The sequence below is a fragment of the Sardina pilchardus genome, chromosome 6 (assembly GCF_963854185.1).
Source record: "Sardina pilchardus chromosome 6, fSarPil1.1, whole genome shotgun sequence".
Taxonomy (NCBI): domain Eukaryota; kingdom Metazoa; phylum Chordata; class Actinopteri; order Clupeiformes; family Clupeidae; genus Sardina; species Sardina pilchardus.
Window position 1 is genome coordinate 25,973,259 of NC_084999.1, and position 17,500 is coordinate 25,990,758.

The 17,500-nt window shown below is 42.6% G+C and overlaps 2 protein-coding genes across 3 annotated transcripts in view; both read right to left on the reverse strand.

The window, feature by feature from the left end:
- Positions 1 to 9,408, reverse strand: part of sim1a (SIM bHLH transcription factor 1a) — a 20,523-nt gene extending 11,115 nt beyond the window's left edge. The window contains exons 1-8 of the mRNA XM_062537788.1: positions 9,234 to 9,408; positions 4,244 to 4,326; positions 3,276 to 3,365; positions 3,002 to 3,110; positions 2,803 to 2,888; positions 2,079 to 2,278; positions 1,168 to 1,274; positions 438 to 585 (exon numbers count right to left, since the gene is read on the reverse strand). Of these exons, the coding sequence (XP_062393772.1) occupies positions 438 to 585; positions 1,168 to 1,274; positions 2,079 to 2,278; positions 2,803 to 2,888; positions 3,002 to 3,110; positions 3,276 to 3,365; positions 4,244 to 4,326; positions 9,234 to 9,408 (998 nt within the window). The remainder of the gene's footprint in view (positions 1 to 437; positions 586 to 1,167; positions 1,275 to 2,078; positions 2,279 to 2,802; positions 2,889 to 3,001; positions 3,111 to 3,275; positions 3,366 to 4,243; positions 4,327 to 9,233) is intronic.
- Positions 9,409 to 13,092: 3,684 nt separating this feature from the next.
- Positions 13,093 to 17,500, reverse strand: part of ascc3 (activating signal cointegrator 1 complex subunit 3) — a 186,646-nt gene continuing 182,238 nt past the window's right edge. For both annotated transcript variants that reach the window (XM_062539224.1, XM_062539223.1), the window contains exon 41: positions 13,093 to 14,497. In XM_062539224.1, the coding sequence (XP_062395208.1) occupies positions 14,350 to 14,497 (148 nt within the window). In that variant the 3' untranslated portion in view covers positions 13,093 to 14,349. The remainder of the gene's footprint in view (positions 14,498 to 17,500) is intronic.

Here is a 17,500-nt window from a genome sequence, read left to right on the forward strand (position 1 = left end):
TATTTGTCTTCTTTTTGTAGTTTCGATATGTTTTACATTTTGCATTTTTCATCCTTCATCAGCTACGTATCTTTGTGTGTGTATTCATATGAGCAAAACTTTCCAACTCGTTTTAAAGACTTTGCCGCCCATACTCTTTTCCAGTCTGAAAACGTGTATTTCATAACTCCATACTTTCCAGGCCTGTCCAAGGACAATTGAATGAACTCCAAAGCATATTCAGGCCATGGATACTGTCACTGTTCTGATGCAGACGTACAGTGTGCCGAGAGAGAGCGTGAAGGCTCTGCTGATTGGATGAAATCACAGCGAATCAGAGAGAGAGATAGCGATAGCGACAGAGAAAGACAGAAAGAGAGAGAAACAGAGAGAGAAAGAGAGAGAGAGAGAGAGAGAGAGAGATAGAGATAGAGAAACAGCGAGTTGTGAGTACTTACGTGAGCACGTAGTTGACGCTGACGATGCAGTGCGGGCGCGAGGAGCGGCTGTTGTGCACGATGGTGGCGTAGCTCTGGACCCACACCCAGCCGCCCTGCTTGGCCAGGAAGCGGTAGTACTTGGTGGTCACCTGACCTTTCACCAGCACTGCGGAGCAGACGAGGACACCATCGGTCAGCACCAGATGCAGACGAGAGGCACCGAGGCCAAGGGAAAAGATGCAGATGAGGCACAGGCGATGGTAATTAAGGACTGCCTTTACTGGCAAGACTAAGGCGTCCTTTGTTTGTGTCGCATGGGTAACGTACACGGTAGCCTTCACGAAATCACAACAGTAACCCTTGCCAGTCAGGCAAACATGTCGCAGGACTTATGACAGACAGACACAATGCCAACAAGCACACAATGGCAACCAACTCTGAACCAATCATAAGAGTCCCACTGAAAATGATGAAATCCTAGGATTTCACACGGCACAAGGCTTTTTGTAACCAAAGTGAACTCTTTTGACTTCTGGCTATGGAAAAACGTCCCAAAGAGGTTCAGTGGGTTCTGCTTTTTGAATAATCGTACAATCCTTGATTGTAAGATTAGACAATGAGACAAAGACTGATGTGATTGGGTGATTGTTTTGACTGGGGGACGTTATATTTCTGCTTGAGGCACTGCAGCTGTGGCTGAGGCCTTAGAGGTGACGTGCACTGAGAGGGACAGACACACTTTACTCACATAAGTGGTGAGCGCACCGCAGGTGGAATATGTCACATCCGTGGACGTGGTGATACAACGTCTTCTCTATGAGGTCCTGAGGCTCATAGCCTGTCAGCTCTGCCACCCTGAGACGCACACACACAGACACACAGACACAGACACAGACACAGACACAGACACAGACAGACACACACACACACACATACACACACACGAATAGCAAAAGAGAAAAAAGACACATATATTTACAAATATATATTGGTTTAAGGCCTACAGAAACACAAAGTATAAAATGTACTTTGCAGCATACGAATCACACACACACACACACACACACACACACACACACACACACACACACACACACACACACACACACATTCCTAGGTCAGGCCTATTCCATTTCCAATATTTTCTCTCATAACAACCTTATAAAGCAGCTGAGTTTGCCCTGTGGGTCTATCCCGTTATTCTCCTGATGAATTATTGACATGTTAGATGCTAAACAGTGACACCCTAGTTTCAGCGGGTTTACACATTTGCTATTCACTTAATGACACTGTGTCAAGGAGGAAGACTAGGATTTTAAAGATAAACAAACATTCTTCACTCTCTCCCCCAACTCTTTCTCTGTCACTCTTTCAGCAGAAAGCTAAGCCCCAGAGCACGTAGGGTGTTCTAACAACTGATGACCTGTCCCCTTCACAAATTCAAACAGTAGCGAGTGAAGTCCTTACGCACCACGCGAACGCGCACGTCTAACTATCGACTGGTAGCCTACATCAGTTAGCAAAGTGCTAACAACACCAACATCAAACTTGACATCGACACAGGTAACTCACATGCCAAAATACATTTCTGCGCTGTATGCGAATTGGATAAAACGAATGTAAGCTAAATGTTAAATGTTAAATGCTAAATGTGTTTACCTAGAGTCCAGGAAGATGAGCTTCATGTCGAGGCTGGCCCTGAACATGAACATGTTGCTGTGGAGTTTGATCTCTGTCACGGCGCTGGGTGGGAGAGAGTGGCCCACCGCCACCAGCCCCACGTTTTGGTAGCAGCCGTCAAACGGAGACATGTCTAGGCTATACTGCCTGATCTTCAGGTAGCCGCTACAATGGATCACCTGCGATGAGAGGGGCAGTTAGAATGGATAACACACACACACACACACACACACACACACACACACACGAAGAACCAATAGAACATATAGTGTGTTATTATCAGAGGGCAGCCTTAAAGGACATTTCAGGTTAGGCTAGTGGAGGCTTATCAAATTAACTCAAATAAACAATATTCTAAATGTATTCTATTTAAGACATTTGTGCAGTCATTAATTTTTCATGAACAGACTCCACAATGGTAAAACATGTAGGCCTATTGAAGCCTACGCGATGATGACTATTCACGGGGTACAAGGCAATTTAAGTATACCTGAGGAAAATTAATAAACAGAGAGGGCATAAAAATAACACTTAAACGGAGTGATATAAAATACAGTAGCCTATGCTTCCACGGCAAGGCATGAAGCAACAATATCGACTAAAATCAGACTACACTTTTCAGGGAAGACATTACATGTTGTTTTCTCGCTATCCCAAATTACCGTATAAATGCTAAATGCCTATTGAAATCGTGATGAAATACCTTGTATCCGCCGCAGGTCAGGCCAGCATTTCGTTTTGCCAAGACACACTTCATTCTCAGAAAGAAAGAGCGTTCGATCTCGTATTCTAAGACAGAAGGAAAGAGAGGAAATAATAAACAAATGTGACATTTAGCCCGCCTTTACAAAGCCAAAACTAATTAATTCAACTAAAACAACGTTACACATGTCGGGTCCTACCTTGAACAAAGTGCGAATGGTACGGCTGGTGGGCCGTCAGCACAGCGGTCATTTCGTCATGGTCCGCGGGGTGTATATATTCGTAAATGCTATTACCCGTCAGCTCTACCTGTTAAAATGAATATTTGTCATCCCCGCTATGAACACCAACAGCCTACAGATGCCTTGAGGCATGAGACAATAATGGTGACTGCTACTTTGTAGTCGGCCCTATAGGCTGTATGCTATACCAAATGTGTTAAATCACAGCATCACAGAGACCCGCACACTTTACCTGCGACAGGCCCAGATGGACCGATGCGGTCTCGGAAATGTACATAATTTTCCCGTCAGGGGCCACCACAAATATGAACCCATCCAGCGTCTGGGATAAAAAGAGACGGCAGGTTACAGGGCTACAATCGTTAAGAAATTAGCATCTATGGAGATTGAAGGCCACTGCGTTCATTTCGATGACATTCTGATGTGTCAACATAGGTTTACAGTAATTTAAAAAATGTTAAGTTAAAACATAACCAAATGTGATATTCACGTTTGTGATTTGGCCACAGATAAATAATATTTCAATCGGCCCTACACAATCCAATCTTTAGCGTCTTAGAAATTGGCAGTTTATTTCTTATACATGATAATGCAAGCATAATATTAAAAATAATGAATAAAATATTAAATGCACAGGCCTACATTCAGATATTATATATTTATGATAAATTGCACAGACTTAACGGGTCACTGAAAACTTGCGTGCCCAATTGGGATGATGGAAAGCCCATGAAATAATTCTTCTGAATTAACAAAAAGAATCGGAATATAAAACATCGAAATTACTGTCAAACAATTCTGTTGTTGTTGTTGTTGTTGTTGTTATTATTAGCCTATTATTATTCTCATTGTTATTGTTATAATAATAATAATTATTATTATTTTTACCATCAACACAACGAAATAATAAACTAGGTAGGTTGTAGCCTTTTGCAATGGTTGCAACATAAACATAATAAGCAGGGAAACTATCATATATCCTATATATTCATCGATCTATAACGATAATAAACCCATACAATGATGCTTTTCAACGTGATGGCACCATATATTCATACATAAACAACACACACACATAGACATGCATGCGTGTGTGTGCGCACACAGGCGCACATAGGCACACACAGGCTACATACATAAATAGTATAAATTATTCATCGCCGAGTCTAAAAATATGTTTTAAAACGGCAATAGCACTACCTGAAGTAGATGCGATCCCAGCTCTCGTCCAACATTATCCAAAGAGCTGGCACGGCTGACATGACCCCATGATTCCCCAAGGCCTGTGGGAGACATACATCATTTTATTTCTATAGCCTATTTCAACAGCCTTCAAAGCTGTCGCTACAGAAATCTTAAGATAATACATAGAACAAAACATAGTTCTTCTCGTGTTCAACTATATGATTGTTATTATTATTATTATTATTATTATTATTATTATTATTATTATTATTATCATTATTATTATTAGTAGTAGTATTATTTCAGCTATTATTATTATTATACGCAGCTTGGCGACTATTGATTCATTGGACGCACGTCTGTTTTCTTAAAGCAGGAAAAATATTTTCACACTAAATTGACTGTAAACACGACTGGAGAAATGTAAATCGCCTGTGCATATAGCCTACCCGAAGGAACCAACAAAACTCGATACGGCAAACAGGAGTTGCTGTCCCCAGTAAGCCCCTGCGCAATCCCAATTGAAATGCAAATCGTTCGAAAACAAACACGCAGCGAGCAAAGATCACAGCAAAGCCCCCGATTCCCATTTTAATATTAACCAAATATGCACTTCACGTTTACACAACAGAAACAATGAAATTACTCCTTAACCACAACTCAAATACCATGCGTGCCTATTGTTTCTTCCCAACACATGCACAACTGCATCTGAGCGAAAACAGTGGGGTATGAGCCATCTTTCGATTTTTTTTTTAGCTCCTCCAATGACAGAAAAGGCACTCGACAAAAATGAGTGACAGAGGCAGGCGATGACTTACAATTCTCTTACAATTAAGTGAATTTCTGCACTATAATACTACTATAAATATAACAGTATAAATGTATAAAGGTCGGTACAATAGTGTAGGCCAAACGTCCATATGTCTAGCCTATATGAATTTGTGACGTCTAGTGAAACAAAAAATACAAGGGATGTGCATGGGATGCGTAAGGTGACAAGAAAATACGCTGATTTGGTCCTTCCTGTAGGCTACTGGCTCACTGGCTAATTACCAGTCGAGATGTAGGTAGAGCCGCGCGCAGGTCGGACCGGGACGTGTGTTCCGTTTTCTAAGCGGTGTGGGAGCTTGACTTGAGCGCCAGGTTTTTGCACTTGACCTACCGCAGAGGAATAATGCGACCGAAATCAGTACGCTCCGATCACAAAATTAGTTTGCGCAAGAGAGCGCTTTACAATTGCTCAATGCAAAGCTCCTCAAGCCTGCAAAAGCATGTGTAGGTCTCATTCGCAAAGTGCCTTTCAGACAATAAGAGGTTGCTGCTAGGGACAAAGGAGTTAGGCTACTCCAGCAAAAAAAAAAATACTTTCAATTGCTTACACAGTAAAGAAAATGGCATAAAACCCTTTGGAGGCGTTCCAACTCTACAAAAAAGTCTGGGAATAGCTTTAATTACACAATCACATACAACTGTAACATAAATACATACTGCTAAAGGAAGATGTATGTACATTCCGTGTTCGTTTCGTTCATTAAAAACAAAAACAAAACAAAAAATGTTAATGTGGCTGAGCATAAAACCTGTTATGGTATGCAGCCTGCATGTGTTTCTCATTGGTTATACTCCAGCGCTCAATTTCCATTGACACTGGTGATCTCTATAAGGACTTGCCATTATGAATATGTTTCAATAACATGTTGTACAGAATCTGAACTGTGTTATGTTGTCTAGATGTATCAGGGAGAGAGGGCCAGAAGACACCCCAAACTGCACTAAACGCCTCTTCACATTCTTTCGGTGGTCGGTAATTTAAGTAGACTTTAGGCTAAGGTTAACGGGACAGAGGTGAATGTCCACAAAGGATGTCTCCAATAAACCTGGCCGTAAAACATCCTCACCTTCAATGATTTTTCAAATAAAATTTTACTGTCAATTACCCAGTACATTCTCCTCGCACTAGGCCCGGTCGCGCATGGTCTTCAGAGGCGCAATGAGGAAAGACGCTCGATTTAGCCCTCGTCCCTTTGTGCAGGCAGCCCTTCACGCAGTAGGGATGATTTAACGAGGAAAGCACATGGTTCGCTATGCTGTAGCTCGTAAAATGCTCCGCTGATAGAAGTCCCCACATCACAATACAGAGAGACACTCGCCCCGACCCCCTTCCAGGTCCCCGCCTGTGAGACGCTGCACCTTCAATTATTCATCGTTTTATTTTACCAGATGCTGCTTACGCGTGAAATATCTGCCCTTACAATTCCCTGCATGATATCGCCATGTGCAGCTGTGGTAAACATATGTATGTGCCATCCTCTCCCATTCGACGAGTGCTAAATAGGCACCTTTGATTGCTGGGGCTTAATTGGATGATTACTATAGACGCAACATCATGTAGCCTATTTTGCAGCTTTCTTAAGTGTGGTTTAATACCTTACCAGGCAAGGTAATACCTTACCGCTGAACAAGGGGGTTCACTTGCAGGGCACTGAAAAACTCTTCTGTTCATTCTACAATTGTGATCACAAAATTCCACAGCACGGAGGAATGGCTATCATCATAGAAGGGGTCTTCAAGCAACACAGGGTTTGGGGCCTAAGCCGCCTCTTTTATAGTAGGCCTACGCCCTCATACATAATTGTACATATCTGATGCTGTTCACCAGCGCTAACGTATTCTGTCTGCTACGACTCAGAAATGCTGCCACGGTCAACAGTCACCTGCAATACGCAAAGACATTTTCACGCACACGACTGGAGTTAGATCAGTATGAGAAGAGGGCAAAAGCGTGCAGAAGGACAACTACAACAAACGTGGAGAGCCCGAAGGCTCGCGCACCACAAACGATGTCATCTGGAGTCAACAGAGCTGTTACGCGGAGCCTGCTACCAAAACACTCCCAGGCCTGCTTTGTGTACACTGCAGCAGAGTGACACACACACACACACACACACACACACGCACGCACGCACGCACGCACGCACGCACGCACGCACGCACGCACACACACACGCACACGCACACGCAGGCAGAGAGAGACTCGCTCAATGCCAAAACAGGTCTGTTCATTTCACTTCTCCACTGATTCTCACATGTAAAATAGTAACGTGCTATATAGCATGCAATGGAAAGAGTTCACCACAGGACCTTTTGGTATAGGCTACTTGCAAGACCTTTCCTCGGAAACTATGAGCATGCGACTAACACTCGTTCCTTGTGAGTTGTTCTACACCGTGCTAAAATGCGCTAGAACCATATGCTCACATCGCTTAGAACTGGAAGTGTTTTCTCATGATGAGTGTGCGAATGGGTATAGAACGCTGCTGGAGGGCAACAGATGGTGCCTGAAAAAGTATGAAGAGGTTCCTCAATAACAAACAAACATACAGCCTAAATGAGCTAAAACAATTAGATACCGCCAGACTTTCACACTGTGTAGAGACAGAATAATGATGTTTAATAGGTGTTGAAACATTTCCTCGTTTGCTTTCTCTCACTTCGTCATACGCGTACATGAGTTGATACGATATGGCATGGTTTCAAGTTACGACGTTAAATAGTGGTAAAATACAGTGTGGAATCTCATAACCACACTCTACTTTAAATCACAGTTTCCAAACTAAGGCATGGGCTAATTGCCAACTCAGCCTTGAATTGTTTTCTGTAAAATGTAACTTTCCTGGTACCTCCAGGCTCGCATATTAACACCGTCTGGAACTACTCGACAGAGCACAAATCGAAACGATAGCTGGATACCTGTCAATCACGATGAATCGCACGACTAGAGGGGTATCCAGCGGATTGGTTTCACCCCGAATGCTTTCTTTGCCCCCTTTCTCTCCATTCATGAGGTTCCAATCCCCGTCCCTTTCTGTCTGTTTTCTTTGTTCGGCCCTTCTTAAGTGCTTTGGTTTTAATAGGACGAGGAAGAAAAAAAATCAGTTGTGGTTCTATCAAGATGCTTCAGTCAAACAAGAACCTCCATATGTTCGGAGAGATCACACGGGAGGCCACGCGGGCAGCGCTAATTGGCGAGGCTCGGCTGCAGTCACGCAGAAAAGGAGCCCGTTGAGACCGGCGGAGAAGGTGGTAAATGATGGCTAATCGTCTTACGGGAGCACCACGGTCGCCTAACTCTGAAAGGGACTACATGTATATACATACATAAATACACACGTGTTGGCGCATGCGACCACTTTAGGCCACATATCCAGTGTATGAAAGCGCAGAATAGCCTAGTCAACCTACAATATTTAATCTAGGCTATATATAGCCTAATGCAAAGAAAAAAATAGTGTAGGCCTAGGCCTACTATTAAGAAGCCACCTGACACAATGCGTTAACAAATATCCAAATGTGGACGTTATAGGCCTAACTCAATATCCTACATGACCACACAACGCTTATCATTTGTACAGATCTGTAGATGCAAAAAAATTATTTACATGTGCAAAATGTTACGTAAAATTATCATTCATGAAACCATCACAATATTTTTCTTATTAGTCTGGTAGAGGGCAGTGGAATTATAGACTGCACAAAAAAAACAAAAACAAAACAAACAAACAAAAAACAGATATAGGCTAATATAGGCCTTTATAAATACAATATATATATATATATATATATATATATATATATATATATATATATATATATATATATATACCCGGCTAAATTAAAGTTAATCTATAGGGGTTAAACGAGTACGAACAATAATGATAATAACAATGATAAAATACACATTATTATTTAAATAGTAATTTACAAGTCATATTTGATTATGGCTATTGCAATGTGCTATGGTAATGGTATAACACTGTATTATTAATATTAGCTATTTAATTTGATAGTCTGTTGATTATTGATTTTATTGTGAAATGTGCATTTTGACTTATTTCAATTCTAGTCCTCCAAACGAACAGGAAATTGCTGCCAGCACACTAATGGTTTAGCCTATAATATTTTTTTTGTTTTCAATATTATAGTGTAATGTCTTCATACATACCTTCTGGGAAAACAATTCTCATTTTCAAGTAGCTTGTTGTAAGTCGAATAATGGAAGCTTTATCGAGCTGAGACGTGATAGCAGACGGCAATGGCAACAGTTTAGCCAGCTCATAGAATTCACTATTTTCCTTTTCCCGTCGCGTCCGGGCGGCATTCTTGGATTTTTCTTTCATCGTTTACGTCTCTATATTTCACCGAGAGACACACTTTCTCCTGATTTGCAAGATGTCTTCTCGCCTCCAAAGAAGAAAAACAGTCTATTGAAAGGCTGGTGTTAGCTTTTAGCTCATGTTAGACACATTTGGAGGATTTTGTAAGTAAGGCGCAGGAGCCTCCCCTTGAAGAATGCATGTAGCCTAGGACCTTCACCTGCGACGCTCCCTGTTGAGTTCAGACCGCAAGAGTGTTGGGCAAGCCAAGCGCAACACCACGAAACCAGCCCGCCGATTCTTCAGTGACACTGCACGGCGCCAGCGAACTTCATATCCTTAAACTGCGCGAGACTAGACGTGTAAATCCAGATTTACTTGGCGATATATCCGCCAGGGCCCAGCGGTTCTTGGTGTTGTATGGCGGCCGAGTGCTTCACATTGTCCCTTCCCATAACAGGTCCCTTTAGAGAAACAAATGCAACACATACAGTGTATTATCCGAAGGGTAATAACGGAGATAACGAACAATGCATTGGGAACGAAAAACCTGCAAAAGTAACAGCTTTACACACCAACTCGTGAGAACTTTGTTGACACAGACACAATATTATCAGCCTCGTCGCGACAGTGGTTAACAGAAGCGTGAACAACTGATCGATCCGGAATTCAACAGTAGGACATTGACGGCACGGAGACACAAAGCAAATCATGCGTTTAAACATAACACAAACCACACGTTTATCTCGCGGCTCAGCTCACCTCCAATTTCTGGCATAAACTTCCATTGCTTTCTTGTCAACAGACTCGCGGCTATGCGCCCAGACTAATAATATCCAGATCCATGCAGTGTGTTGCAGAATATATCGTTTGCAGTCCACTCAGGATAGCGTATATATTCCTCTGTAAGTTATGACAGCCTACAGCTGATAATAGAACTTCCACTGTTTTTGCTTAAGGAGATGCAAGCGTGTCTGAGATACTTTCTTCACACCCACTACTCCAAACTCTCGTTCCCGTAGTCTCTGCTTCAACCCAAGATCACCCCACCCCCTGTTCGTCTCCCAATCACCCTGCTTCTTATTGGGCCGACGGCGCTAAAGTCAATTTCCCTATTGGGCATTCTTAATATAAACGTATTGGTGCTTGAAGTGAAACCGGGATTTGTTAGAAATGCTAGCCTCTGACCTCTCACACAGAACAAATTATATTCACACCTTTTGACGTTTCACACGAACATAGATTTGAAGGTAGACCCTTAGTCTGTATACATACTCATACTTACGAAAAGCAGGGTTCTGCCATTCTTGCGTCAAAACTCCAATAATGTGACACATTTCTTTGTAAAAGCGGAGCCATTTAAATTCGAAGTAATCAGTCTAGGTGCTGTAGACCTCATGTCTCGCGCTGTTTTATTTGGAGGACATTGGGACAAATGCGCACGCGTTCCTCTTACAATTAAGGGCATAAAGGAAATAATCGAACATTCTTCTTTTTAAACAGTTTATGCTAATTAACAAAACACTTGAGTATTTTCATGGAATTGAAACGCAATGTAGAGATATTAACGACACCAAAACACCTTGTGAATGTGTGACTCGGCAATAAAAGCGATTATAAATGTATCGAGAGCTTTTGTAAAAATAAATGGTTGAATTTGTATCTAAACAATCTTTTCAGTATTTTTATATGATGTTATATTATATAGCATGTATTCGGGTCTTTAACATAGTATTGTTATCGAAGTTGACATTTATTTAAATAGGCTACAGTGCAGACTTGATAGAGAATAGACCTGGGTGCCTGCATCTTCATAGCTGCTAATTACAGGCCTATTTAAATAAACTCACTATACTCTACTAATTGTTAGATTAGTTACAAAGTATACAAATACACAGGCCTTTGAGCCAGGGGGCAGAACAGAAGTCGAAGAATAATATAGCCTACTGTATCTCCCCTGCGAACAGGACATTCTATAATATGGCTTCACACTAAAAATGATTTTTTAAAAAAGGAGGAGAATCTATGAAAACAGAAGCATTCGCTTTAAATCACCCCATACCAGACATTACTGCAAGAAGGACAAACGCGCAAAACATTGGGGATTTGACGGGCATCACCAGAGGGAAAGCCAGTATTACTGCTATACTGTGTGGGGCCCTTTTTATGCATTCTGCCCAATGCTGTATACGGCCACAGGCTGCTGGTGAGTACAACATACGCATATTGATTACGTGAATAAATTGTCCCCCCCCCCCCTCTCTCTCTCTCGCTCCACGTCGTCGACTGAGTCTGTCTCCCTGACGCGTTAGATACGGATGCCCCGTTAATGGGAAATCACCTGCGGCGAGCGCGCGGGAGAAAATCAGACAGGACGCTCCGCGCGCACGAAATGGTTGACGCCGGTTTAACCTTTTCCTAAAGCCCGAATTTGCTGCTAATTAGACGAGGTTGGTGGAAAAGAGCACAATTCAAAATACCACAAAATATGGATTCTTTGAAACAGAACTAAAATACCACCATCACAAAATCCCCCTTTTGTCTTGATCGAATAAAGACGCAATTAACTACTCCTTACTCATCACCGCAGTCACTTTAATTGCCTTTAATGGAGGAAAATTCTTTGCTTTCATTTAGTAAATTACGTCAAAATGTAGAATGTTGTGTGCATGCAATAATAACAACAACTGTTTCAAACATTTCACATGGAATTTGTTTAAGATATTCCACATCATTCAACAACCCACACATTGTTCTTTTCGATTCGAACATGCAGTAGCCTACGTGGCTAAATCGACATAACACTAAATGCCACACTGATGTCATGATGAGACTGTTATTTTAAAAACGATGTAGTGCGATTTAGTCAGTTTACTGACAGCAATTGTTGTGCATTTCAGACACCCAGTTGAGACGCAGGAGAGGGAGGCGCACACACGACAAGGCGATACCTGCCACATTTTCCATTGCCCTTCATCTTGGAAGAGTAATCATTTTACGATTTCCTTGTAAAAGCTACCATTGACAGGGAAACTGATATTTACACCAAAGTGGTGGCCACACTGCAACGGGCCAACACATGCGCATGCCGATATAGGTACAGGTCGTCTTGGACATCATTGGGAACATGACCGGTAACTATTCTCCGCCATTAAGCCCAATGATTTCACATCTGAAGTAAATTAACTACACAATTACCGTATCAGAGGCATCTACACCCGCAGGAGCCTGAACTGTACAATTTCCAATGTACAGGCCACTCATTTGGCGACAGCGACTTATTACTATTATTATTAGGCTATTATTATTATTTTTTTAAAATAAAATAAAATAATTGAGTTGTCTACATACACCGGAACATTGCAATTTTGAGTAGGTTGCTAAAAAACACAATACAATCGATTTGAATATGCCAGATGAATGCATTTGAAATTAAATATATCTGTACACGCACTGTAGGTTATTTCTGTAAGTCAAATTTCCCGAGAAGGCTACAAGAGTTATGCTAAATTAATCATTTACCTCAGTGTCATTTGTGAGTGGGATGAAAATGCGATTTGAAAGTAGCCTATGAGCTCGCTTGTAATGTTGATGTATTGTGTAAAACCCGGCGGCAGCTAATAAAAATAGCAATGACTCGACATTGACCACTCGGATAGAGCATCTAGTTCGGCTGGGCCTAACACATCACAACGGACTACAAAAGAGTTCAAATTTCCATCTCTTTATTTTCTTGCCCAGAATAAGTCATTAAACTGGGTGAACTTCAAAAAAAATAAAAAAAAATAAACAGAACCCAATCATAACAAAATAAAAATACCCCTCCCTTTTTTTCTTTCCAAAAAGCTTTCCCAATGTTTATGCTGAGCTGTTGACCCAGTTGCAGCAATATTTCAAAACTTTTCATGTATATTTTTTTCTCCTATCCCTGTCAAAACCCAACGGAAATAACCAATCTTAATGATGTGGCTTTGATTAAATCTTCCATCATACCTATGTGTGTGAAGCAAGGTTTCCATGACGACTGTGGAGCCTGTGTATGTTACTGGTGAGAAATGAGCCTTCAGCAAGGAATGGCTCTGAGTGTGTGTGTGTGTGCATTTGGCAAAACAGATGTGACAGCTTGGCATAGAGCGGAGTCGTGCACAGTGGGCAGCATGTTTAACACACCTGTATGGAATTCCACATCTCCTTTGGCCCAAAATGCTCTAGTCTAAGCTCATCCACACACACACACACACACACACACACACACACACACACACACACACACACACACACACACACACACACACACACACACACACACACACACACACACACACACACACACACACACACACACACACACACACACACACACTTTGTCTCCAGAAACCTGTGAGTGGCTGTTTTTCTCCCTCTACCCCTTCCCCCAGGCCATCTCAGTTACACCACACTGCAAACGTAAACAGCCAAATCCTCCCCATCCTTGGAGCCGCTGCAGTAAGAGTGACGACTTCATCAGAACATGCCCCCCCCCTCTTCCTCAGCCATCCCTCCGACTACGCCATTGGCACACACACACACACACTCCTTTACTTCCAGCACAGCGTTTGGGGATTGGGGGGGTGGGGGGAAAAGTCAGAGCTGAGCTTCAGCTCAAGGTCATTGTTCATGTGCACAATGTCCTTTAAAATGTCCTTCGTCATGTCCTTTGTGCCCAATCAACATTTGAAATCTGAATTAAATACACCCATGTTGTGTCCCGCGGAGGAAGGAGACTTTCAGATGAAAGGCCTCTTTGGTCAAACGTGAAGTCCAGTCCCTGTGTTGGATCGTAGGCCTGGACACAGAACTGGAGCCCTTGAGATGAAGGCAGATGAGGTTTGTTTTTGGGTCGGAGAGCAGGAGCGGCCTGGACTGGGACGCCCTCGGACGCTTCCCCTCTCTCTTCCCCCCAAAAGGCACGAGCCTCTGCCGGGGTCACTCTAGGGTCATGTTGGCGGCGCTCTCGGAAACGTCGGTGTTGACCTTGGCTTGGACGCTGGCCTCTGTGATGTTGAGGTGGAGGTCGTACTGCTGGTCCAAGCCCAAGTAGCTGTCGCTCATCAGGTAGACAGTGTAAACACACCTGAGAAAGGGGGGAGAGAGAGAGAGAGAGAGAGAGAGAGAGAGAGAGAGAGAGAGAGAGAGAGATGGGAAGAGATGGGGGGAGAGAGAGAGGGATCGGAGGAGAGAGAGAGTGAGATGAAGAGAGATGGGAGAGAGAATGAGATGAAGAGAGAGAGATGGGGGAAGAGAGGAGCAAAGAGAAAGAGTGAGAGGAACATGGAAAAAGAGAGAGAAAACAGAAGAGTGCGAGATGACGGGGGAGGAGAGAAGAGAGGAGAGACTGTGTGAATTTATTTGCAGATGTTGAGATGACAGGGTTCTGCAAGGACAGCCAACATTTGGGCTTATTTTTCACTCTTGTGAGCCTCGGCTTCTGAGCAGACAGCCAAAACATATGGTGCTGTTTATTCCTTTTCATTTATTTATTTATTTACAAGTTGAATACGTGTTCCTGAGCATGTGTGTGTGTGCCTTTAATTCTTATCTAATAATTCCCAACCTTCCCTGTGTAAACTGGCCGTGAATATTGACAGTGCATATCGTACGTATGTGTGTAAGCTGATGGTGCATATTGTATATGTGGGGGCATACAGGCTGACGGTGTATATTGTATATGTGTAAGCTGACGGTGCATGTATGTATATGTGTGTAGGGTGATGGTGCATAATATATGTGAGTAGACTGAGTGCATATAGACTGAGCGGTACAGTGGTATTCCCTCACGCCCCAAGTCGTACGGTTTGCTTTCAATTTGTCTCCAACCATACTTGCTCTCTGAAGAAAATCAAAAGTAGCAACAGCAGCCTCAAATGATTTGACAACCAGTTCACGCGTGGTGCAAATCCGAGTGTGAAAATGTTCACGCGTCTGAGTGACACATTGCTTTTGACACATTCATTCAGAGTGGCGTTTCTGTTTCAATTGTTGCAGGACGGCAGACGAAGCCAGCCTGTTAACGAAAAGCCGCTGAAAACTCCAGGACCTGGAAGTGGTTAAGCGTCGAGTCTTCCCATCAGCCGAGGCAGAGGCGTGTTTGACAGCTGTGAAGGGAAGGCACCGGTAGAATACTTGCGCGTGATTGTGAACGACTGGAGCGTTGTGGCGACGGCAAGGACGGCGTGTCGAACTCGGTGCTGCGCTGTGCATACTGCTGTTTACACCACCAGCTCGTGTCGTAACTCGCTCAAGGCACGACAGAGGAGAGAGCTACGTTAAAGTACATCATTATTAGAACTAAAGGGGGAGACCAGCTACATAAATTAAAGGAGAAGTCAGCGATTTTATAGCCTGGGTTTCCCATACTGCCTTGCGCGGTGATTTCTTTCACACTGCTAAGGCAGTCTGGAAACTACCGTAACGCCCCCATTTTCGCCTGATGTTGGTGACCAATCACAGAACAGGGGAGAAAGCAAGACCATGATGAGCTATGCAGAGACGCATTTGATTGACATCCGTGGCGCCCAATGAACGGATCTGGGCATTTTTTCAAATACGAGAAAATGAACGTCTGGTTGCCAGACCACGTCTCATTTGAGAAGTGGGAGGCGTTAGCCAGGCTAGCGATTTTACGCAATTTTACAGCAATCATCTCCCCACAATACACTAGCTGCCCATTCCGTGAGTAAACTGTAAACAACCACAACAACAACAACCACAACAAAAAACAGTCTCTGTAGGTAGCCCAGGCTCCGAAAACTGGAAACAAACGAGTGGGGGTAGCCTGTCCCCCAAATGAGAACGTAACGTGTGTGGAGAATACTGAAGGAAAGGACGAGCTGCCTCTCTGGGATGCTCTGTTTGGTCCTTGGTTGAAATAGTTATATTTCAGCGTCTGCTAACTAGTGTCTGGCTGGGGAGCCTCCCCATCTTTCTCTCCCACTCACTTCCTGTCTCTCTCTACTTTCCTCTATGAATAAAGGCAAAAAAGCCCCCAAAATATTTTGAAATATATATTAAATTAGTGTCTGGCTGCTAATGATTTTTAATATAAAGAGAAACATAACCATTATCAAACACGACTTCCTGCGCAACTGCCGACTGCACCTTTAGCACTACTGTTTTTTATTACTATTATTACAGTGCATGAAAATGCACTGTACTGTTATCCTATTTCTTATTCCTCTTATTATTATTCCGCTGATCGATTTTTCCGTACGCAATTTCTCTTCAACCGTTTAACTTAGAAACTTCATTCAATCTCTGTAACGTAGGTCTTCTAATAGATTAGGTTGCTATGACTTTTCCACTTTGTAACTTTTATACTTTTTAAACTATAAATTAAAAACTATTAACATTTCCCCATAGACTTAACATTGTGATCATGACATCATAGAATCTTTATGCAAATGTGAACCACTCAGAGCAAATCAGAAGCCTGCGTTGTACACAGAGGCGGGAGTAACAAAAAAATCAGAAAACAATGGCGGCGGCCCTGGGGCTCATAACTGGAAATATTAAATGTGAGTTAAGGTTTCTTGACCACTTTTAATGGTTTATTTTGACACGGTTTGTTGTTTATATGCGACATAAATGTGTTCAGGACATACAGATCATTGTAGGTTAACGTAAGCTCTCTAACGGTAGAGTTAGCTTGTTAGCTTGTTGACCCATTATAACCTATTGAAAACACATAGCAACTAAATTGCTAGCACACTGAAATGAACTACTATCGTGTTTCTGTACAACATGACTTGTTGTCAACATAAAAACATTAAAACGGATTGTTGTGTATGCCACCTGAACATACTTGGGCTAGATAAACCACTGGATATAATCTGAAGCACTAGACTGTCTCGCTAACTAGCAGGCTATGTAGGCAACAAACAACTTGGACTGGTCCGAGCTTGCTTCTGCCATTATAAGTCCACATCTGGCAGCACATCTGGTATATATGTACGCACAAAGTGCGGTTAACATAACAAACCAAACGATTTCCGACTAAAACAAATAGCCTAACGTTATCAAGCCAGGCACAATTGCTAGCCTAGGCTACGTGAATAAAAATAACGCAGACCACGAGAGA